At 29.5% G+C, this 26116-nt stretch overlaps 1 protein-coding gene across 2 annotated transcripts in view; it reads right to left on the reverse strand.

Annotated features, from left to right (window-relative positions):
• The window catches only part of LOC122849083 (titin), a 59610-nt gene that overhangs the window by 25835 nt on the left and 7659 nt on the right, over positions 1–26116 (reverse strand). Inside the window, exons 3-14 of one of the 2 annotated variants that reach the window (XM_044147652.1) lie at positions 16955–16994; positions 16088–16362; positions 15735–15910; positions 10971–11198; positions 5648–6334; positions 4234–4472; positions 3931–4160; positions 3635–3778; positions 2309–2566; positions 2079–2222; positions 1731–2003; positions 57–1658 (exon numbers count right to left, since the gene is read on the reverse strand). In XM_044147652.1, the coding sequence (XP_044003587.1) occupies positions 57–1658; positions 1731–2003; positions 2079–2222; positions 2309–2566; positions 3635–3778; positions 3931–4160; positions 4234–4472; positions 5648–6334; positions 10971–11198; positions 15735–15910; positions 16088–16362; positions 16955–16994 (4296 nt within the window). The remainder of the gene's footprint in view (positions 1–56; positions 1659–1730; positions 2004–2078; positions 2223–2308; positions 2567–3634; positions 3779–3930; positions 4161–4233; positions 4473–5647; positions 6335–10970; positions 11199–15734; positions 15911–16087; positions 16363–16954; positions 16995–26116) is intronic. The other variant, XM_044147653.1, reaches the window with a different exon arrangement.

A 26116-nucleotide genomic window follows, 5' to 3' on the forward strand; every position in this document is an offset into this window, starting at 1 on the left:
GTGTTTATTTTTTTTTTTTAGATCATTGAATTATTTCTTCAAAAAACCTAACTTACCAATTGTAATTGGGTGTCTGTTCCTAAACCATTCGACCTTTAAATTTGAATCAGTAACTGGCTCAAGTTTGCATTCAAAGTGGGCGTGCTGTCCTTCCTCAAGATTCTCTTGATTTTTTGGTGTCGTGATAAATTTAGGCTTGATGTTAACAATTTCTTCAACCATTTCATGACGCTTATACTTAGAAAGATCCTCAAGATACTGTATTTTTTCTAATCCTTCCGAGTGCTGAGTGTCTAACAATAGATCTTTTTTAGCATGGACTCTTACAGAACATGAAGTAACTGCTTCGCCTATTTGATTTTTTGCTTGACATGTGTAAACACCTGAGTCATTTGGATGAACTCCGAGAATATCTAATGCAATATAATCAAACTCATGAGAAGGCCTGAAACGATGGCCTATCGTAACGGGATGGCCGTTAACGAACCATTCAACTTTCATTGTTGTATCTTGTACTGGCTGAAGTCTGCATTCAAGATGAACATTAGTCAGTTCAATGATCTCAACGTTATTGAGAGGTCGAGTAAATTGAGGAACCTGCATGACCATTATTTCATCTTGATTATTTTTTTTATGTTTCGAAGAATTTTCTAACAACCTAATTTGTTCTAGTGAATATTCATTTCCAGTATTCGTGATGACACCTGACTTGCCTGTAACTTGAACATGCGCAGACGATTGAGCTGTCCCAAGTTGATTTGTTGCTCTTACAGTATATTCTCCAGAATCAGCACAAGTCGCATGAATGATGTCCAACGCCACGTAACCAAAATCGTAATAAGTTTTAAATCGAGATCCAATGGTTACAGGTTGGTCATTTTGAAACCATTCCACTCTCATCGACGGGTCACCCATAGGTTCCAATCGACATTCAAAATGAATATTTTTACCCTCAGATACAGAACCTGAATCTTTTAGAGTCTGCGTAAACCTAGGCTTAGATTTTGATGTGTCATCACTAAGTTCTGACTTAGCACGTTTATTTTTGTCAACGTTCATTGTTTTTTCATAAGAAACAATGCTCCGACTAGTTGTATCGATTTCTAAGTGAGCTTCAACTGACATGGTGGCTGAAATCTTTGCTTCGCCAAAAGTATTCTTTGCAACGATTGAATAAGTTCCTGCATCTCTAAGTTGCACTTGAAGAATATCGATGGCAGCGTAACCAAAATCGTAATAAGTCTGTATTCTATTAGCAGCAGTGATAGGATTTCCATCATGATACCATTCAACTTTCATACCTAAATCACTCTGAGGTTCAACGCGCACTTCAAAGTGAGCTCTTTGTCCCTCAATGATTTTATTTGTACCCTTCAAATGTCCCAAGAAACGTGGTTTCTGTGTAATTTGACATTCTTCTTTTACTTGGCGGGAAAATTGAGAGGAATCTTCTAAATGTTGCATCTTTTGTAACCCTGACGGATGTTGGCTGTCATAGATTATACAATCGTTGCTTATCACGGTCAATTGAGCAGTCGTTCGATCCTCTCCAACTTTATTGTATGCGCGACATGTGTATATACCCACGTCGTGAACAGTTACGTACTTCAGAGTTAGAGCAACATAGCCAAAATTAAAAAACGTAGTGATTCTTGAACCTAGGTTTTGAAATAGATAAGAAAAATCATCTTATTCAAAAAGCTCAACTGAACCATATCAATTCTACTTACTAGCTTCAATAGGGACATTGTTTTTCAACCATTCAACATAGAGATTTGCATCTCCTATGGGTTCTAACCGCGCTTCAAAATGAGCAAAGCCACCTTCACGAATATTAGTCTGATCTAAAATTATGGATTTAAACTTTGGTGGTACTAGTTCTTCATTCTGTGTATTGAAGTCTCGTGGTTGTATCGATCGTTGATGAGATTTGAGCTCTACAGCAGAGTCAATGAATTTCTGCTGCTCAGCAATTTCAAGATCATTTGTTACACAAGAACGTACTATTGAATTCGAAATGTGAAATAAAATTTGAGTACATATATATATATATAAATTATTGACATTTTAATACTTACCACTAACGCTAAGTGAAGCTGTGCTAGTCGCTTCACCTAAGTGATTTATTGCTCGTGCTGTGTATGTACCCATATCTTCTGCTCTAAGGTGCATAATATTCAGTGAGATGTATCCAAAATTGAAAATAGTCGATATTCTAGAGCCTGTTCAAGATGATATTTTTTAAGATCATGAATAATGTGATACGAGAACATTCAACAGGAGAAACAAATCGAAAAAAGTTATTTACTAGCTATTATCGGATTGCCATCTTTGTACCACTCTACTTTCATAGTAGGATCGCTCACTGGAATCAGCTGTCCTTCAAAGTGTGCATTTTTTCCTTCTTCAACTCCGCTGAGTTCCTGTAGTTTCCGGATAAATACGGGGCTTTGTGAAGAGAATTCGTTTATACTCTCCTGTTTTTGGTATTCAGAGGAGTCTTCCAGTTGCTGAATGTATTGCCGGCTATTTGAATTTGAACTGCATTTCTCATTTATTGATGGTGCTTGAAAAGTAAGATAAAAAAGATTTTCTTATGAGATAAGACAAGACTAGACAAGACTGGAAAGTTATTTGTGTAAAATTTGTTTTACTCATTTGAAAAAACATATATTTTACAAAATATGTTTCTAAGCTAAAAAATATTACTGTTTTTAGATTACTTGGAAAAGAAAAGTAACATGGAAAATATATGCTAAACTTACAAAATAAGTAATCTTGAGAAAATGTATGAAATTTATAAAAACTGTAAAAAATTTATCATACCATAACTTTTTATTTGAAAAACAAAGCTGTATAAATTTTGACACCTTTTGATCGGGATCATGATAAAATGGTAAGTGTTGGCTGGAAACTCATATTCAGTAGGAACAAAATGAAAAAAGACCGAGAAACGTTGGTTGAGGGCTCGGCTTGAGTTACCGATTGGAAATTGCGAATCTTCAATATTTCGGCAGGGCCGTGTTCAATTACATCGCCTTAATGGAAAAATGTTCGGTGTACCCCTATATCTTACCTCAAATCCTGATCTACACTGGAACAAGTTGCTTTACCTTAACCTTAATAGGGTATCCTGATTCAATCTTACTCAGGATAACATCAGGTATACTTTAAGTTTATCGGGCTTACATTCTTCACTAGAATATTATCATGATGATTTAAGCAAATAGAACTCTATCTTATATTTCTTTCAAATTTACTTGATTGGGTATACCTTAATACATCCTGAATACATTATGATTTTATCCTGATCAGAATCCTTCCAGGATAAAGCAAATAATTTGTTTTTTTTTTTCTTCAAGTTCACCTGTCTATAATACTATTGAGTATTATCGAGATTTCAAATAGAAAAGTTCTTGAGGCTATATGTCAATCCTGTGTTATAACTTACCCAGTATTCTAATAATTTCTGAAGCAATTTGTAACCTTTGATAGAATTGACATGAAGCCAAAATTGAACATGGCCCTAGCCAGAGTATTGAAACTTTCCTTAGCTACAGTAATAAGTAACGTTTGCTGCAAGCCCCAACAAACGTTACCAGGTCTTTTTTTCATTTGCTTTCTTATTACTTACAAGTTATAGAAACATTGCTATGTGATTCAGCTACTCCTGTAGAACTCGTCAAACGACAAACGTACTTTCCATTATCCTGAAGCACTACGTTGAGTAAATCCAATGATATATAGCCAAATCGGAAAAGACAAGTCACTCGAGCACCTAAGAACATGATTATATTTAGATTTCAATGGTACCAGTGCAAAAGAATCAACAGCTTTTTTTTATGAACTCAATAAAATACTTTTTTTTTCTATAGTTGCTTAACTGAGTCTGTTAATTATATGATAACGAGAACGAATAATAAAACTCACTTGCTTCTAAAGCTTTTCCGTTTACGGACCATTCGACTCTCAGAGTTGGATCTCCTAATGGTTCAATTTTCGCTTCTAAATGTATACGTCCACCTTCAATTTGATGAACGTCGATAAGCGGTACAATAAATCGTGGAGGATGATAAATTTTATCATTTTCAATTGGAGGCAAACTAGGCTTGGCTCGCTCGATGTGCTTCAGATAAATGACTTCAGGTCCAGATGTAGGTCTATGACAGCAATTTTTTCGTATAGTTCGAACAATAATAACTTTTAAAAAACAAAGAAAAAACTGTAACTCACTCTGGTTCAATAACTCGTGTCGGTCGAGGTAAATTCAAGCGTCTTGGTTTGACTACAGCAGCTTTTGGTGTGTTGACGAAAAGTCTAGCCCGGGTAGCAGTTGAACCAGCTACATTTTGAGCTGTACACTGGTACCAAGATGCATCTGTTAATTTGGCACAAGCTATCTCAAGAGTGGAAGACCCAGTATCATCTGCGGTTATGGTAATACCGAAACTAGATGAAATGGGAACACCATCCTGTAAGATTACATTTTGTCAAATCAATACGACATCGTACTATCAATATGTAAGAATGAGGAACAATAGAATCAGTAACTTCATCTGGTAATTATAGTGTACTGTGTTATATTGTTATGAAATTTAGCTGCCAATTGTTATTTTGATTGTGTTGTGATTATTCAACAAAAATGAATTTTAGGAACTGTTTAATAAACGTGAATTGGAATAAAGGAACTGACAATTCATTTATTTTCTGTGATTATTTTCCATTGATGTCTTCACATCTGAATCGAATTTACTCGACGTTAGAAAAGTGTCCTAATCGGAATTTTTTTAAAGAGGTTAGCAACCCACTTTTCTTATGATTCATTATAGATTAATTATTAACGTAAAAAAAAAATCATCATAAACAGTTAGATGGTTCAAAATATTTTGATATCGTTTTTTTTTTACTAAAAATTACTGTAAGCTGTAGTAATATATGTCGAACAATAAAATTTGCCGCACATTATACTAAATATTCAGGACATCTGACGGAGAAAATGACTATAAACTACCGTCATATTTAGCATTAAGATATTTTGACGTTTTTTTTCTGAATATGAAAAAGATTTCAAATCTATACAGAAGATTCTTGAAATACATTTTCTGTATTTTTTAATAACTGTTTAGTTTTATATTAATTTTTGAAAATATCAGATTTTAACATGAGCTCTTATGGAAACTACATTTTTTTTCGAAAAAAATACTATTAAAATACCAATTTCTCTCAACAAAAATATGACGATATTTAGACGATAGAGGAATTATGAAATAACTTATTCATTTGAGTATTTGTTATGGACTATACTGAAACGTCATATATGCTTGGCAACATGGCATGGTCCGCCATGTTGTGGCGCGTAAGTTTGGAAGCGGTAACGTCAACTTATTTAAGGCAAATTATTTTATTTCTATAGAAAAACTCTGTCAATAAAAAATTTGATGACGTCAGCGAAGATTTTCACTTCACACCTACAAAATGTTTTGCTACAGATTTTTTTTCTTGTATAGTTTTAGTATTGTGAGATGTTCTCCGGTGAGATTAGAAATAATAACACCTAGGATATTTTACATTAATGTATTAGTTGTTAAAAAAAAAATTCAAGAGGTTAACCAAAAAACAAACCATGATAAATTTTATTAAATCCTACTTTTTGCCAAGTTATGCGGGGCACTGGTGTACCTACAGCCCTTGCATTGAAACAAACAGGTTCTCCTTCCTTGACGTTCATTGTAGTAAAGCGTTCAACAAATTTTGGTGCGACAACTTGTTCTTGTTCCATAACATAGATAGAACACTGAAAAGAAGTTTCACCTGCTTTGTTTTTAGCGAGACAGGTCAAAATACCTCCATCTGACTTTGTCACATTTGTTATCATTAACGAATGGCTACCACTTTCATTGACAAGAACTTTATGAGTAGCGTCATTTGAAACCAGAAACCCATTGAGAAACCATGTAACTTCTGGATAGGGTCTGCCAGTAACCCGGCAGTCAAATCTCGTCATTTTCCCTTCTCTCACTTCACGGTTCGTTGAAACGTGAATAAAATTTGGTGCCAAAGCTTTGCCAGCATCAGGGCCTTCAGACGTTTCAATATTATTTATAACATCCTCTCGACTGTAATTCGGCTGCACATTATCAACTACGTCAGTGGTTTCGATTGCCAAAAAAGCAGAACTGACAGTGCAACCTTGAGGATTTTCAGCTAGTAGTGTATAAAAACCTGAGTCTGCATGGGTCGTCTCTCTTATACGAAGGGTAGCTTGTTGATTCGAATAATTCATCTCAACCTGCTGTGATTCTTGAACTTTTTGACCATCTTTGAACCATGTTATCTAAGAAAATAATTTTTAGAGAAAACTGAATTGAGAACATAAATATTTGAATACAGAAGAATTAAATGGGGTCACCGTTGCTCTGTTTTAGAACGACAGCACGTATTTAATATATTTAATGATTATTTATTATCGTGATTACAAAAAAAAATTCTGTTTGCAAGGAGAACTTTTTTTTCAACAGAAAGAACAAAATATGTCATTGTGTAAATAAGTATAAGAATATATTGTTATCGATTCTCTGAACTGCATGGCGAGAATAATCGACCAAGTTACCAAGATTTTTTACACATCTTCATTTGAAAATATAATTTTTTTTTTCAAAATTTTTTGAAAAAACAAAATTGAAAAAAAAAAAAAAAAAATTATAAAAACGTCTCGGCCCACTCTAATTTTTTATCGAATATAATGATTGAGTACCTTCTGTTATAAAAAATGCTGCATGAAAAGCCAAAAAAAAACATATATAAAAATTTTCAACTAAATCCGTGAGGGTCAGGCAGATGAACAGCTGAAGTGACTCAGAATGCCCCATATATGTAATGGCTAGGTACAAAATCTAGTGGCTAGGTAAAAAAACATTTTTCCTTATCCAAGTTGGAATATAACTATGGAATCTAGTTTTTTCTGGTTACAACTGATCATCTTATATAAATATATCGATATTTTTGATTTTTCAATAATTTATATCCTAAAAACGAATAGAGATATTGAATTTTTATTATCACCATTGTTTTCTTCGTAATAAATACTACTAAAATCATCATTAACATTGATTTTTTTTCAATTTATTGCTTTACAAAAATATCAAATCAATAAAAAATTAGTAAAAAATTTCGATATATTTCACTTTCAAAGCTCAGTATCTCACAATTCGCTCATGTTCTCACGTTGCGAGAAAATTTTAAAATCCAACATTAAATATCTTTAAAAATCAACGTCAGAAAAAATGCAAATTTTTTTATCGTATTCGTCTTGCCAAACACTATAATTTGATAGTAATTTGGAAATTTTTTTGTGGAAAATGGACTCGGAAAAATAAAAATGTACGGTATTTTAACTTATTGTACTATCCTCGCGTATAAAAGTTGTCAACTTTGATATTCATTATCTCAGAAAAACGGAGTCAGAAAAAAATTGAAAATATTGAGAATATAGATATTCATTTCATTTAAAAAATTAGCAAAAGAAAAAAAAATTGGGTGGCAATTTAATTATTTATAAACAACCTTAATGTTGACTAAAAGTTTTTAAAATTTGGGGTGATTTTCTTAATGTATTTCTCACCAAATGAGAGGGTAATAGTGTAAAAATTCCACCAAAGCCTTCATAAGGACCACCCTAATATATATATATATACCATATATATTATCGCTACGAGATTTGCACAGCTGCAGTCTACTATATCTACTATATATATTTATATATATTTTGTATATATATTTTATTTTTTACTTTCTATATATATAAGAGCAAGTCTACCAAGTAAAGACGTCGATGTGGGAGTAGGGTCCAAAATTCACAGTGGTACAAAATTGCTAGTCAAACTACGAGACAAGAAAAAAGCAATAGATGGCTCTGCAAATTATTTTAGAAAACCCTGACAATGACACCCCTATTATGATTGTTAAAACTTGGAGATTACATAAACAATTGACTATAAAACCCCACATACATTTTTATAATTAACAATAAATAATTACCACAAAAACCCTTGATTTAAAAGACCGTTTATTTTTCCAAATTTATTAAAAATAATTATGAAAATACTCCAATTTGAAGACCCGTTATTTTTAAAACTCTATTAACAATAATAATCACAAAACCCTTTACTTCTTTATAAATTATTAACAATATTCATCACAAAACTCGTTATTAGAAAGACCCTTTATTATTTAAAAAATTGTAAGTATTCGAAATTGTCAATAATTGTGTGTATATTAATTAAGATGTGATACCAGAAAGACAAGAAAGAAATATATTTTTGACGTTGTAATTAAGCCTGAACTATTGAAAAAAAAAAATTTTAAACTTGACCTCACCTGATGTAAAATATATGTTTTGAATACTGAAATTTTATTTGGAAAAAACCAGGTGGGGTCAAGTTTAAAATTTTTATATTTAATATATTTCTTTCTTGTCTTTCTGGTATCACATCTTAACTGATATACACACAATTAGTGACAATTTCGAATACTTGACACTTTTTTTGTAAAAAAAACTTGTTTTTTTTTTTTGTTGAGATATCACATCTTTTTGTAAAGTAAACAATTTATTTATGCTGTCAAATTAGTTTAGAGGTTATGTCATGCATGCAAACAAATAATAACATACTGCAGAGCAGCCAAAATATAAACCAATATTTCTAAAAGATTTGAGATGGAAGAGGACAATTTTTAAATAATAATTTTACGATAAACAATTAATTTTTTTGTTGTTTTTCGAGTGAAAATTTTATTTTTACAGTATTATTAAAGATGGTTTTGTACCCTTTAAAACAAATAGAAAAAAAAAAAAAAACAATCAATTACTAAAATAGAAACTTAATTTTTAATAATAATTTTACAAAAAGCAATTTCTTTTATTGTTGTTTTTTAAGTGATAATTCTTTTTATTCAATAAGATAACAGCACGTTTCAAGCCCTTTAAAACAAAAAAAAAATCATTGAAATCGGTCAACTATTGAAGCTAGTATCCAATTGTTAATATTAAATTAACAATAAACAATTGCTTTTGTTATTATTCTTCGGCCGCGGATGCTTCGAAAACGAAAATCGGCTCAGAGTTTGATTTGAAAGAAAAAAGGAAAGATATATATTTAAAGAAGACAGATATAGTAGGAACCGAATGAACGAGCGTGGCCGAGCGTAACCGAGTGTGAGCGCGACATCAATATATTTCCCTCTCAATTTTCTTCTCTCAATACTTCGAAGTTTTTTGACTGGACTACTAATACTTTTACGGTTTGAGTAAATATACAACAGCTGTTTATACGTGTGCGCGTCCAGTCGGATACAGTCGGGTAGCGTCGGGAAGCGTCGGGTCGAAATAAAACTATCTCTCTTTTTGTAATATCTATCAAGGTCGCGCAGGGGAGTTTTGGGTGGGGATTCGTAGGGGGTAACGCGTTAATCAAAAATACAAAACTTTGAAAATCAATTACTTGAAAACGGGTGGTTATAAAAAAAAATTTACAAGAACTACCCCCCCCCCCCTTTTCCAAAATAATATTCTCTACAACGTTTATTTGAATCTTTTTATTCTGAAGCTAACAGGAAACGCAAAATTGTCTTTTTTATGTTTAATTATTTTTTTAAACCCTTTTTTCTGTCTTTATCAGATTTTGAACCCTACCATTCGATTCGCGAGCCTCGATTACATACCCCTATAATTTTTTCTTTTTAAAAACTTGAAAATTCCCGTCAGAAAGACCCTGTATCAATTAACCCTTGGTAGCAGAACAACTTAATAATTCTTTATTTTTTATTATAATATTTATGACACAGGGTCTTTCAAAAGTCCCTTATGTCTGTGAGTCGATTCCAATATAATTTTTCAGTATAAGATCTTTCAAATCAAGAGTGTTATAGATATCATTGTTATCAAGTTATTAAAAAATAAAGGGTCTTTCCAATAAAGGGTTTTGTAATTAATATTGTTGTTAATTTATAAAAAAGTAAAGGGTCTTTTGAATCAAGGGCGTTGTAGTTATTATTGTTTATAAGTTATTAAATAATAAAGGGTCTTTCCAATAAAGGGTTTTGTAATTAATATTGTTGTTAATTTATAAAAAAGTAAAGGGTCTTTAAAAGAGTCTAAAAAAGGTTTTTAGAAGACTTCAAATGGTTATTCTAAAAATGAAAATTGAAAGCTGAAAAGATTCTTTAGAATATCCTTAATGTTTTTGAAACAACCTTCTTTGATAGGTGGCGCCCGAATCAGTCTCGACTGTGAATTTTGTCCTACTGTGAATTTTGCACCCTACTCCGATGTGGGCCTCACTCTCTCGTATCTTTCTGAAATTCAGTCAGTTGCAAAACTGGATCAAGAGGGCTCCTAATGTTTTTTTTTTTTTTTTTTTTTTATGTCATTATTTTCGTAGTTATTGTATGGAGAATTCCGTCACATTCATGTTTTTTTTTTTTTTTTCAAATCGATTTTTCAGACTTTTAGAACAAAATGAAAGTTTATTTAATAGTATTTTTTCGTGTAGAATTTTCTAAGCTTTTCATAAAAAAATTTAGTTTTTTTTGTATATCCATAAAATAACTTCGAAAATAGAGTTCAAAATGTAAAATGCTGTTTTTGTGGGTTTGTCCATACATTGATTTTTTCTTAAATATTTTTTTTTGGAAGCTCAGAAAATTTCACTACAATAGTGAGAAATTCAGGAAGGGATCACCTTAAAAACGGCCAAAATCAACCAAAAAGTCCAAAAAATGAAATAAACAACTAAATAAACGGCCCACATCGACGTCCTTAGTTTTCATACATATTTTATCGGAAATAACAATTGCAAGATCTGTTGAACATGTTCGTTTTAGATTAAAAAGCAGTCAAGTATACACTAAACATACTTTATCTACTTAATCATAAATTTTTGGATATTCTGAATTTGTATTTCTGATTTACTTACTTGAGCTGTTGGGTTTGCATAAATTTTGGCAGTAAAGACGGCTTCAGAGCCTTCCATGAGTTTTGAATTTCTGGGTTTCTGCCCGATTCGAGGTGGCATGAGGAGAACACCTAAATTTTGATCATTTTTCATGCTCGAAGTTCGGGAGTCACTTCCTTCAGCATGGCGATTGGTGATCGATTGCCGGAATTCAGTTTCCCTTAGTAGCCTGTACTCAAATGAGTCAACCTGTTGGAACAAGTGATTGAGTCATATCAAATAAGATTGCGGATCTAGAAGTTGACTTCCTCATTTGCTTCACCCGAAAAGTAAAAAAAAATAGTCGCATATATTGGAAAAACAAATTCTATGATCCAGGATTTCGTTCTTGGACACCCCGAGTATCCAGGTCAGATTATAATCCAAAATGAACCCGTGAGCCTAAATCCAAATCTGATTCCAGAAACAGATCAGTATGTATTGTTTTTTTCTAGGGTTCAGATCCAAATCTGATCAGGTATGTTAGTAATAAGTTCGTCAAAAAAAAACAGAAATGGTAATTTTTTATTGATATTCGTTAATGTCGTAAATTGTAACCAAAAATATCTTGTCACTGAAGTAAATCAAATAACGTCGCGTTTCCATATCGCGCCCATGGTAAGCGAGTAAAGGGCAGGTTTAGAATAGTTAGGAATTCTTGGTCATAGGTTCAAGTCCCGCGTTAAGTAGGAAAAAAAAAAATACAACATCAGGTTCGTCATTAAAAAATATATATGTATTTATTTTAAATTTAAACACCATCAAGAAAATTTATTCATGAATCAGAACAATAATGTCTTGTACCGAGACATATCTATTCATAATCTAAGAAATATACTTCTAAAAACACGAACAATTTGTCTTGAACCAAGACACTTTCGTTCATATATAGTTTCTTTGGCTATATTTTTTCTTATCTACAGCTTTTACTCGGTATTTTGATTTATTTTTATTTTGTTACATACTTATTATTCTCGTATGAATTTATAAATTTCGATAAAAACTATAATAATCTTCTACTTATTATAATAAAAAAAAAAACGAAAAACTCACAGTGTCCATCTAATCATTTCAATTAGAAAAGAAACTGCTAATAAACATATTTCATTACAATTGAAAGATTATAATGTTACAATCCAAATGTTTAATAAGATATTCACTCAAGTATCAGAAAATGATAATTCAATGTCACAAGAATTAACCGAAAATATTTTTGACGAAGAGATTTCTATTTTTTTTCTTTTCTTTTCATTTTTATAAAATACGTTAAAAATAATTTTTTTATAATTATTTATCGTTTTTATTGACATAAAATTCAATTTTTTTTCCATATATGTTATGAAATATGTTTTTCTTTTTTTTTATTTTTTTGTTCGAGTTTTTTTCATTATTGTTCATCTTGATTATGTAACAAATTGCGAGTGGCTGTAAAGGCGTGATCGTCAGCCCATTCTTTTGTGAACGCCTATGTTCGCGTGTTTGTATATCCATATAAATACAAACGGTGCACAAATCGTTGTTAAATTAATAACTCAGTAAATAACTAATAAAAATATCCAAAAATTCGTAGAGAACTTCTTGATATACTGTTCAACAATATTGCCACTGACAAGTTACTCAATTTCTCAAGTTATTTAACTTCTTGTACTCTTTTTTTATTCAAAGTTAGACAAATTGAATTTTTTATCTACATAGAACAACCAATAAAAAAATAAAACAATATTAGTAAATGGGTTTTTTTAAGATACTGTTACATTTGTTATATGATAATATATGAGAAGTAGTATTTTTTTCAAAAGAAAATTTCCGTTTTTATTTTTATCGCGTTAACTCATTATTATAAAAAAAAATTTATTCAAAGAAAATATATATTTTTCAGTTTTATTGATGACTGTATTTTCTTTTTTTTCATTTTTCATGCAGCCACAGGTATTACTTATTTTACCACTGATGGTATAGCAGAATTCGTTTTTTTTTCTTTTTATTTAAAACATATATGTATACACGTTTTAATTTTTGTATTCAAGAAAATTAGTATTCGATTGCTTTTTATTATTTATCACGGTGTTTACGGTTAATTTAAAGTGGACGAATCACAAATATTAATTATTATTAGTTTGAACAAAATAAGTGGAATAAAAACAAAACATAAGTTTATGATTTATATCCTCAAAACACCCAGGTAGAAATCCAACCTCGTTTCGACGTCGAAACGAGGCTATATTCCGAGCTTGACGCTCGAACCGATGTCGGCTTCGAGCTTGATTCTATGTAGAAGTACTACACGTTTCGACGTCGGAACGAGGTTAAAACGAGGTAGAAAAAAAAAACCACCAGACTTAAATAATGGATATTATACTAGAAAATCAATATTATTAGTTATATTGAACAAAAATATGAAAATAAAAATCATAATAATAATAAATTTATAAGGTTTTTATGTATTTTAATTTCTAACCTGATTGGAGCTCGATGCGAGCTCGTTTCGACGTCAAAAAGTAACGTTATTCGACGTCGAAAGTTAACGTTATTCGACGTCGAAACGAGGTTGAATCGAGGCTAAATCGAGCTAGAAAATAAAATGCATAGAAAATTATTAAATTTATAATAATAATAATAATAATAATAATAATAATAATAATAATAATAATAATATATAATATTATTTGGTAATAATATAATATTAACTTATATTATATATTATTATTATATTGTATATTATTGTTGTTTTATAGAGGCCTAAGGGCGCTCCTTACAATAATACAAAAAAATATATCGAGATACTCTTGACCTGTCAATATTTATATAATTAAATAGCGGCTAATAAATAAAAATGTCCAAGGAAAAATAGTAGCTAAGGAAAACATGTAGCTAAGGAATTACAGTTGCTAAAAAAATTATGTTTTGAGCAACATTATTTCCTTAAAACATAAATCTTTGGCAACATTACTTTCTTAGCTACATCGTTTCCTTAGCTACTGTTTTTCGGTGGACATTTTTTTCCTTTAAAGAGAAAATTACATGTATATAATTTTTTTAATAAATAAAAATGTCCAAGGAAAAGCAGTAGCTAAGGAAAAGATGTAGCTAAGGAATCAATGTTGCCAAAAAATTATGTTTTAAGGAAATAATATTGCTCAAAACATACTTTTTTTAGCAACTGTAATTCCTTAGCTATATCTTTTCCTTAGCTATATCTTATCCTTAGCTACATCTTTTCCTTGGACATTTTTATTTATTAAATTAATAATATTCATGTAATTTTATTTTTAAAAAATAATAATGTCCAAGGAAAAGCAGTAGCTCAGGAAAAGATGTAGCTAAGAAATTAATGTTGCCAAAGAATTATGTTTTAAGAAAATAATATTGCTCAAAACATAATTTTTTTAGCAACTGTAATTCCTTGGACATTTTTATTTATTAGCCGCTATTTAATTATATAAATATTGGCAGGTCAAGATCATCTCGATATATTTTTTTGTATTATTGTAGGGAGCGCCCTTAGGCCTCTATAAAACAACAATAATATACAATATAATAATAATATATAATATAATTTAATATTATATTATTTTTATAATAAATTTAATAATTTTTTATGCATTTTATTTTCTAGTTCGATTTAGCCTCGATTTAACCTCGTTTCGATGTCGAATAACGTTACTTTTCGACGTCGAAACGAGCTCGAATCGAGGTCCGATCGGGTTAGAAATTAAAATACATAAAAACCTTATAAATTTATTATTATTATAATTTTTATTTTCGTATTTTTGTTCAATATAACTAATAATATTAATTTTCTAGTATAATATCCATTATTTAAGTCTTTTTGGGTGATATTTATTTTCTACCTCGTTTTAACCTCGTTTCGTGTAACATTTCTACATAGAATCGAGCTCGGTCTTCGACGTCGAAACGAGGCTTAGTGTCGAACTCCGAGACTAATTTCTACCTGGGCACCCCAATTTTTAATTACCTATTCATTCATCATACCTTTAATAATCAAAAGACTTGAAATATCTAAAAAAAATGTCAAAATTTGAAATATAAAGTTGAATAATTTTCTGGACAGAAAAAAAAAAAAATTAGGTGGTTTTTATTATAATATTATTAACATCTATTGAAATAGCGCCTAATTTTTTTTTTTTTTTATATCCATCAAATTATTCAACTTTATATTTCAAAATTTTGACATTTTTTTTTGATATTTCACGCCTTATGATTATTATGATTATTAAAGGTATGATAAATAAATAAGTAATTAAAAATTGAGATGTTTTGGGGACATAAATCATAAATTTATGTTTTGTTTCTATAATGTATACTTATATATTAAATTATATATGTTAACGCCTGTTTGCATCTCTCCTCGCGAGGAAGAAAAAATTTTTGTCATTCAAAGTTTATTATTTTCTGAAATCCACGGTGGAAAGTATTTATATTTTTTATACGGATTCGTCTTTTCAAGCTCTTCATTTGATAGCGATTGGGAGATTTCTGAGTGTAACCGAACTTGCTGAAACATAAAAATGTGCAGTTCAGTCCTATTCTCGTGTGAAAAAAAAAATGTCAACTTTGATATCCATTATTTCGAATAAACTACGGGAAAAAAATTGAAAACACTTGACAGTACAGGTAATTATTTCATTTGAAAAATAGGCCTATAATAAAAAAATCAAGTAGAAGTTCAGTTATCTAGAATCAACCTTAAGAACTCCAATCATGAAATATTTCGATATTAATTACCTTAAATTCTCCATTATTAGTCGTTGTCGTTGTATGGGCAGTCGTTTTTGATAAAAGTTCATTTTCGAATCTGTTATTGGTGGTCTGTGAATACCGCTGTTGGTAATCTTTGAAGTCCTGTTTCAATGGTGCACCAAAGCCTTCTGGTTGGATGAAGACTGAGCAGATTGCTTCACCTATAAAAAAAACTCTTAAGGCTTATGTCTCAGACTTATCTAAACAACTACTAAACATTTCATCAGATAATTGTATTCTTCGAATGTTAAGAACATGATAAACATGATACATCTAAAAAATGTGAAGGAATGTGAAAAAATATGTAAAGAAGATGAATATAATGCAATAATTTGTACCGTATTGATTTCGCGCGCTGCACGTATATTCTCCTTCATCACCAGGCCCAATTTGATTTATTTGAAGTGTAACAGTACCAGTTTGTTCATCATAAGACATTTTTATTTTCTGAGATTGCAAAATTTTAACTCCTCTGTGTGTCCATGAAACGATTGGATTAGGATTCCCGCTGACTTTTCCGTCGAATATCACATTTCCACCTTGTACAAACTTCGAATTGCGAAAAATTTTTTCAAAAACTGGCGCTGAAGGACCAACAGGGTGTCCAGTAAACCTACATTTAGAAAACAGATCTCGAATAAATGAGCGAAATATTGTTACCATAAAATTATCTTATAATTCTAAAACATGTAAAGTGATCCGAGATAAGAATTAACTCAGATAGGAATTCTTAGTCTTCAACTACCGTGTCAGGCTTTAGTGAAATATTTGTACGAAGACTTGGTCATTTTACTTCTCTTAAGGTTTGGCATCTAGAACTCGACTTGGAAATTTCGTTTTTATGATAAAAAAAAAAAAAAAATTCAAATGTTACTTTTTTAATACTAGTAAGTACACTTTTCACTATACAGTTGACCATTTATATCATTGAAGCACTTCATTTTCATATTTTCCGAAAAGTCGTTTCTGTTTGTAAAAAATTATTAATTCGTTCTATTAAGTATGTCATGGCAGTCAACCTGAGGCAGTCGTCTATTTTTAATCAAAAGTCCCACGTTCATATCCCCATAGAAAAAATGATAATAAAATAAAAAAGAAAATTTTTTTTTTCCATTCTATTTATTAGAATAATATTAATAACCCCAAGCATATAGCAGAGTATATTATTCGGTTTCAAAAATGATGGAATCTTGAACAATACATACACTGGTAGAGACGATGCAGTCATCACAACTTCACTGTGATCTGAAAAACAAAAAAGAATGTATTAATTACGTAAATCAAATCATTTCTTTTTCGGTATGCTTCTCATATTTTATAAACTTGAACAAGAAAGAATCAACATTGAATTTCATGGAAAATAAAGAAATTTTGTCAGAAAATGATTGCATTCAAGGGTAGTATTAAAAATTTTGTATCGCACCACGTATCCAAATATACCACGATAATTTCACAAGGGTTGTAAGGCCTTATGTTTGATACAAGGCTATCAAAGGATGTGGAGGATAGGTTGTAACTTGAAATAATAGGAATAACACTTTAAATAAATCCAAACACTGTGGCTTAAATTCTATTAATATATTCACTCTATTATTTCACTAAAATTATAATTAATTGTATTATATATTGTTTATTGAGTTGACTCTAAAAAGTGTTGTCATGGACAGACACTACTATTTTATATTGTAAGTATAAAGAAATTCCGTTGTACGCGAATCAATATTAATTAGAGATGTTACGTAAACGAGTGTTGAAGAGCAACTGATTTCTCAGTTTGTTGAAAATTGTTAAGTCCAAAAATGGGTGTGTACTTAGTTAAAAAATTAGTTTTAATTGGTCAAAAATTAGTTCAAGAGAGGGTAAAAAACTAGGCGTAGGTGGTGGGATTTTTAGACATAAAATTGGGCCTTGTGTGGTCCAAAGGGTGGCATAAAGTACCATGTGTAAACAAAAAATATAGATTTTACGACCGGAAAGTCCAAGACGTTTTCATGAATTTATTTTATTTTAAATAGTTATAAATTTACTTTTTTATTGGCGATTTTACGATCATTCTATGTATCGAAAATACGTTAGTGCAGTTGTTTGACAGATGTGAGATTTTCTCTAATTCTTGACAAATAATGTTTTTAAAAAATATGTTATAATAGTACCAAAGAGAAACTTGAGTTTATGGTTTTATTTGTTACGTGATTTTTACTCAAAAAATCTATGCATGAGTTAACCATGTGTGGGAATATTCGAGTTTGTAAAAAAGCTATTAAAAAGTACATAAATTAAATCGTTGTTTAAAGTATTTTAGAAAAAATATAAAATCAAATTGTTAGTCATATGTTATTCTAGAGTTTGTCGTTTCACGAAGTAGCCATAAAAAACAGAGTAATGTTTAAAACTTATCAACTTATTGTATTTTGTTTAAAAAATAAAAAGAATTAAAGTCTGGTCAGTTTGGGACCGACAGACATGTGGTTCGACCCGGAACAAATTTTGATGACGTCTTGTTTCGGGCCATTTAGTATATACTTCAATAATTTTCCCTTCTCTATATTTAGATATTTTGCTGAAGTCTTTGGTGAAATCTCGTTTATGGATAATAGGCGATGATCAACGGTGACTTTATCGGAGTGTTGTGTAATTTATCCGGATAAAGTTCATGAAAATTTGGTGTACCCGGTGACGGGGTAAAAGTTATACTGACTGCCGGTTGTCAATTCAAAAAAAAATTAAATAAATCAGTTTAAATAAATTTACGATCGTTAACCTCACTTTACAATGCACGTGGTACTTGGAACCGTTACTAAATATTTGTTGCGGAAACAGAAAAAAAGAAGCACTGTTGGGAGTGTTGCTGGACCATGAATCTTTCCCGTCTGGTGTTGACAGAAAAAAATTTCACAATTCAAAGTTAAGGCTGTTTGTAAATAATTGAATTTCTACTCGATTTTTTTTAATTAGCCTTATTTTTTAAATGAAACAATTATCTATGTTGAGAATTCATTTCAATTTTTTTTTGCCTCGGCTTTTTTTAGATAATAAATGTCAAAGTTGACAACTTTTATACACGAGAATAGGGCAAAACAATTTTTTTTTCTTAAACAGCATATAGTAGATTCGTTGTCTACTCGAAAACCTATTTTTTTCTATCAAATTGTAGATAAGAAAAAAACGAATATAATTTGAAAAAGTAAGTTATGATTGCAACGGATTTTAAAAGTTATCCAAGTTTAAAAAAAAAAAAATATTTGCTTTCTCGCGGCAAGTGATGTACACAGACGTGACACACACAAGCATATAATGTAGCAGTGTACTATACTATACTTGCTTGCTAGCAGTAATGTTAGTGTCTGTCTGTATATGCAAGGACACACTTAAAGCCAATTTTCGAGACAGAAGCGCAACAAAATTTCGGGTACCCGGGCATAAAATTTAGCGTTACGATATACGGGCCCCTCAAACTACAAATATTGGTTCGACTATGACTTTTACGAACAGCCCTTAGTATCCTTGCAGATGTAAAGTAGAGGGGGAGAGGCCAGGGGCCACTACGAAAAATCTGAAAAAATTAAAACGGGCTTTTGGGACCTTGTATATCAAGAAATTATGAACTATGAACTTTTCTGAAAATAGAAAGTTCTCAACTTAGTGAAATGAAAAAGCCTTCCCCATATACATAAATAAAACGTTATATATATATGCATAATAAATGTATATCTTAAGGGTGTAATAACGTTACCCTGATACGATCCTGAACAAGGAGATTGTAAAAAATTAACTTATTCTTTTAATATTTAATAAAAATCAGTTAAGGTTATCCTGATGCGCTCCGGATCTTTTATTTTGACACTTCTATTTTTAAATATAAATAATTTTATGATTTTTATTCGATCAAGTCTGGATCCACATTGGATCAAGATATCCTTAATAAGGATAAGTTGAGGTTATCCTGATGCTATCCGGATCAGGCAAATTGTACTTAGAACAATAAATTATTTTGTAAATTTTACTTGATCAAGTCTGGATCCAGAGTGGATCAAGATATCCCTGTTAAGGATAAGTTAAGATTAACCTGATCTAAAATGGATCATTTTGTGATGGAGAAAATATTAAGAATAGTCTCTTGATTGAGATTAAAAACTATTGGCCAAAAAAAGTATGTGACTTATGTGTTAATTCCTTTGGCTACATTAATTGCTTAGAAATTAACAGTTAAAACACACCGATTTCTTAGCCATTCGCCAGCAGTAATAACTTTCAATTGAGCCTAATACAATGTTTCTATCTTCAGTATCCTAAAAGTTATAGCATTTTTAATCAATTTTTTAACAATTTTGAAAAATTAGGCAATAAATAACTCAACGTAAAATTGAATCGAAGACTTCGTAATAAGATCTAATTTTGCGTGTCAAAAAACTCTATCGCCCGCATTATGGGTTATTTCTGCTATCTTTAATAGTTTTTGAGAAAAAAAAATAAAACTCCAAAATTTAAGAAGAATTAAGAAAAAAATTTGTGTGTGTTAGCAGTACGCGCGAGGGAAGTGAAACTTCTTTCGCAGTTCGTCAAAATATTCGTAACGACTTTAATAATATTGACAATCAATTAATAAATGATGATATTATTGATGATATTAATAATATTGATAATGTTTGTAGTGTAGGGGTCTTTGATTTTCGGCGATTTTTTAAGTACTCGAGTACTGGATCGATTCATATCGAGTACAAGTATCCGATTCTTTTCAGAGCCGATTAATCGATTCACGATTCTTTTTCACCGAATATCGCCAAAAGAATCGGTCTTGTTTTTCTCCCTTACAAAGCGCATTGTTTTAGGTTTTATAAACCTAGGCCATCATTTGTATTTATTTTAAACTATTTTTCAATATAAAATAAAAAAAGAAAAAAAATTAGAAAGAAACAACAAAGTTCGTTGACACTTGATGATTGGGGATTGGCCTATGACAGTTCTCATATAAATAATAAATATTAATATTAAATAATAAATACTAATATAAATATGAATATTATTTAATATTTAATATTTAATGAATAATAATAATATTTAATTATTTATTACTAATATTTATAATATTCTCTTTTTCAACATCATATTTTTCATTCAATTTCATTCGTTTTTTTTTCTATTGATATTGTGTATACATAAAAAATAATGTATGATTTAAAAAATTAATAAAAAAATAATTATAAAAACACGATTTCTTAATCGATTCTTTATGAATCAAGTACTTTTTGTGGCGATATATCGGCTTCCCGATTCTTACAAATTCGATTCTTGAAAATCGATTCCTTTTCTAAGAATCGAAGAACCCTATTATAGTATAAATGATGATATCAATATGATATTTATAATAACAATATCGATCATATTGCGATAATATCCAAACTATAAATATTGATAATATTATCAATATTATATCGTTATTGATATTATTATTATTATTAATACCATTGATATTATTAAAATTATTATCAATATTATTATTATTCATATAATTATCGTTATTATTATTATTATTTATACTATGAATATATATAAATGATAATAATAACAATAATTTCAATAATATAATCAATTATTAACAATCTTATTGATATTAATAACAATATCTATAATAATAATATTTGAAATATAAATACTAATAATTACTAATATTTATATTTGAATATTATTAACAGTACTATTATTATTTTTATTATTATTATTAATATATATCGATATTTATAATATTAATATCAATGATTTTATTATTATCGATGATATATTATTGAAATTATTATTGTTATTATTATGCATACCATGAATTAATATATATTAATAATATTATTAATAACAATTATTTCAATAATATTATACAGAATACAAATGTCAATAATAATTTTGATAACATTATAAATTAGGAATAGGAATTAGGAATTAGGAATGACTATAGTCATAATATAAATGATATTAATTATATTAATAATAACATTTATAATAATAATATTTGAAATATAAATACTAATAATTATTAATATTTATACTTGAATATTAATGTCAGTATTGATCTTATCATTATCAATATTATATCGATATTATTATTATTATTAATATGATTCATACCATTGATATTATTACTAATATTATTTTGATATTATTAATATCGATGATGTTATTGAAATTATTGTTGTTATTTTTATTTATACTATCGTTATAGATATCAATAATATCATTATAAATAATAATAATTTCAATAATATTATGAAGAATTATAATATCAATTTAATAATAGTAATAATATCATTGGTATTCATTATATCCATAATAATAATATCAATAACATAAATATACTAATAATAATTTTCAATTGAGTATTCATTTATAATTTTTTGATTCATTATTTTCATAAGCGCTGCGAACCGATCAGCTACACTATTGGCAACGCACACACACATTCATTCAAAGCATATCTCTTTTTTCGCTCGTAGCCACTCACTCACTCACTCTTATTAGTTATATGGGCAAATGCTTGCTCGGTCCGAGCGTTCGCTCGGTCTGAGCATTCGGTTGCGCCCGAGCGTTCGCTTGCTCCGAGCGTTACATGGCCGACACACTGATTTTTTTTTCACTACCCTGCGAAAAGAAGTTTCACTTCAAAAAAAAAACGGATATTGAATTTTTTGTCTCAGAAACTATTGGAGATACAAAATAAACCCGTATTCTATATGATAGAGCTTTGTGAGAACTTTCATTCGAGCCTACTTCGATGTCTCTATCTTTATTATCCCAAAAGTTATAACGGTTTTGAACAAATATAAAAAAATTAGATATTGAATAACTCAAAATAGGATTGGAATAGAGACTCCGTAATAGGCTCATATTTTGCGTCTCAAAAAACTCTATCGCCCGCATAGTAGGTTTTTTCTGCTATCTCCAATATTTTTTGAAAAAAAAAAACAATGAACATAAAAATTTATTTTTGAATAATTTTATTATTAATAAACCATAAAATTATTTAAAAACTATAATTTTATTATATCTGACAAATTAAGATAACCATGTAGTCCAGGAAATAAAGGTCCAGGTTTCCGTTTTTTTTTTTTGATTTAAAAAAATAATATGATAGATGTCGGAAACTATAGGGAAATTGAATGGCCGGTATAAAAAGGGTTAAAACAATTTTTAAACGGTTGAAAAAAAATAAGTAAGGTGTTTTTTGGGGATATCGCGGTGGTTATTGGGTTTACATAAAAATAGTTTAGATAAAAAATATAGAGAAAAAAAAAACCTAAATTCAAATATTAGGAAATTTTAACGTAACTAGAAGGGGTTGGGAGGAAATCGCGATAGAAAATGCGGAGTGGGACGTTTATTTTGAATCGAGGGGAAATTTCATCGCGCATAAATTGGGGTCGCGTTCTCTCTTTCATCGGTCCATTAGTAGGGGGAATTCGATGCTTTGAGTTCAATAATCGTAACTAAAATAATATAATATAAAATAAAATCTTTTTTCATTTAACAATATTTTATATTTCAAATTGTTTAAATGATTTTTAATAATAATTAAATAATTTTTTCGATGAAAATGCTTAATTTATTATAAAAAAAGAACAGAAATTAGCGAAAAAAAAAAAAAAAAATTTTTTTTATAATTATTTGCAATTTTAAATAAATAAATTTATAAACAAATTAGTTAATTATCACGTATTTATTTTTTTTTTTTAACAATTATTTGGACAAACGGAAAAAATAAAAATATAAAATTTTTTTTTTTTTTTTTAAATTTCTCGCCACGGGTATCGGTTTTAGGGGGAAAAGGGTAACTCAAATCGCGAAAATTATAGACATGAAAAAAGGAAATTTTGATATTATTATTTTTTTTTTATTTTTATTTGAAAAAAAGTTATTAGTTATTGATCCTGGAGGAATTTTTTCAAGCATCAAAATTTTCCTTACATCGGGAGCCTTCTTTTTCATGCCTATCATTTTCGTGATTTAAGCCACCCTTTTCCCCCCAAAACCGATACGCGTCGCGAGAAATTTAAAAAAAAAAAAATTCTTCGGGATCAATAATTAATAACTTTTTTTTGAAATTAAAATAAAAAAAAAATAATAATATCAAAATTTTCCTTACATCGGGAGCCTCCTTTTTCATGTTCATCATTTTTGCGATTTGAGCCACCCTTTTCCCCCTAAAACCGATACGCGTCGGGAGAAATTTAAAAAAAAAAAATTTTTTTTTATATTTTTATTTTTTCCGTTTGTCTAAATAATTGTCAACAAAAAAAAAATAAAAACAGAAGTTCGATGCTCGGTTAGGGTAGAAAAAAAAAAAAAAACTACAATTAATTTTTTAAGTGTAAAATTAATAAGTCCTGAAAAAAAAAAAATAAAAATATATTCTTTTTTTTATTTGTTTTTCTTTTAATCAAAAATAAAAACAATTTTCAATTAATTTAATCTATAACTTCCTCAAATTAAACGACTTACCCATTAAATTAAACGAAATGTGACTTAATTTTAGAAACTTTTGTCTTGATTGGACCACTTCTCTGCTTTGAATTGATTCATAATTTTTTCAAATTAATCGATAATTTCCTCAAGTTAAACGACTTACCCATTAAATTAAATTAATGGTCACTCAATTTTAGCAACTTTTGTCTTATTTAGATCGTTTTTTGTTTTAAATTGATTCATAATTTGTTTAAATTAATTTATTCATCTTTTAGATCAGAACAGTAATTTTCAATGGGTAACGAGGGCCACCAGCCCCAACATACGTTACCATGTCTTTTTTTTCTTTTAAAGTTCACACACAATCTGAAATGACAGAGTAAACTTGATATATTATCACATTTACCACCAGCAAATTCTTCATCAATCACTTCACTTTGAAATTCAAGTGATTTTTGTAATTGTTTGTTTTTTCATTGAAAAATAGGAACAGAATATTATTTATGCATATCCGTTTTTAGACAAAGCCATATCATAAACGTTATACTTTGATAATATTTTTAGATGTCAAAATTGGTCCAAAGTTTTTTCAATAATAAATTTTTAATATTTTTTTGAATAAAGATTACTACACTATTACTACACTATTTAAAGTTGACCAATGATTGGCAACCAAGCAGTGGCCATTGAAGAGTCAGTCAGGCTTGGCCCATACGTTGTTGCCAACCATCGACCATCTAAAGATTAGCCAAGGCTTGGTCCATGCATTATTGCCAATCAATGGCCATCTCAGAGTCAGCCAAGACTTGGCCATAGATCAAAAACATAAATTGGCAATAAAACAATGGGCCAGTCATTTACCAAGGATGACTTACGAATGGCCCGTGCCTGGCTACCAATCATTGGTTGCCATTGATGGGCCAATGCATGGCCGTGTTGTGAGTCTTGGCGATTTCTAAACGGGTTGTCATATCATTTCGGCTTGACGCTCGATTCAATGTCGAAGTCAAGCTCGATTCTATGTAGAAATGTTACAATATTCGACGTCGCAACGAGGTTGAGCGGAGGTTGGAACGAGGCAGATAATAAAAGATACCCAAAAATATTTAGATAATAGATATTATAAAAACAAAACGTAAATTTACAATTGATGTCACTGAAAGCCTCAATTTTAGATGAGCTGTTTATTTTTTTATCATAACTTTAATAATCAAAAGAAGAAAAAAAAAAAATTAGGTGCTTTTTATTATAATATTATTAACATGTATCGCAAGCGTTATCGTGAAAAAGCGCCAAATTTTTTTTTTTTTTATTTTTTGAAATCCAGCAAATTATTCAACTTTATACTTCAAAATTTTGCCATTTTATTTTATATTTCACTTCTTTTGATTATTAAAGTCATGATAAAAAAATAAACAGCTCATCTAAAATTGAGGCTTTCAGTGACATCGATTGTAAATTTATGTTTTGTTTTTATTTCACTCATTTTGTTTAACTAATAATAATTTATAAAAATTCGTGAGAGAGAATGTAAAGAATTTTATTTGTACAATTCTGGTGCGTGAACCTGGCCTGCATAAACCCTAAAAAAATTATCTAGAATACTCATTAGATACGTCTTAATTTGTACTATTTATGACCGCAACTGTTTTTATTTGTACCTCAAAATTAAAGGGTGTTGAAAGGGTTGAAAATTGATTTTTTTTCTAGATCACTCAGGGGGAAAAAAAAATTGCTACAGACGCCGAATAATTTGTACTAATTTGTACCACCAAGCCCGGAATTTGTACCTCAAAAATAACAACCAAAAAAAAATTATTTACTCCAAAATGTTAATTAACAATTGAATATCTTCTGCTTTAATTATTGAGGTACTAATCCTGCTCTTATCGGTACAAGTTACCTTACGTTCTGCTCTT

This window comes from Aphidius gifuensis, linkage group LG2 (assembly GCF_014905175.1).
Source record: "Aphidius gifuensis isolate YNYX2018 linkage group LG2, ASM1490517v1, whole genome shotgun sequence".
Classification (NCBI taxonomy): domain Eukaryota; kingdom Metazoa; phylum Arthropoda; class Insecta; order Hymenoptera; family Braconidae; genus Aphidius; species Aphidius gifuensis.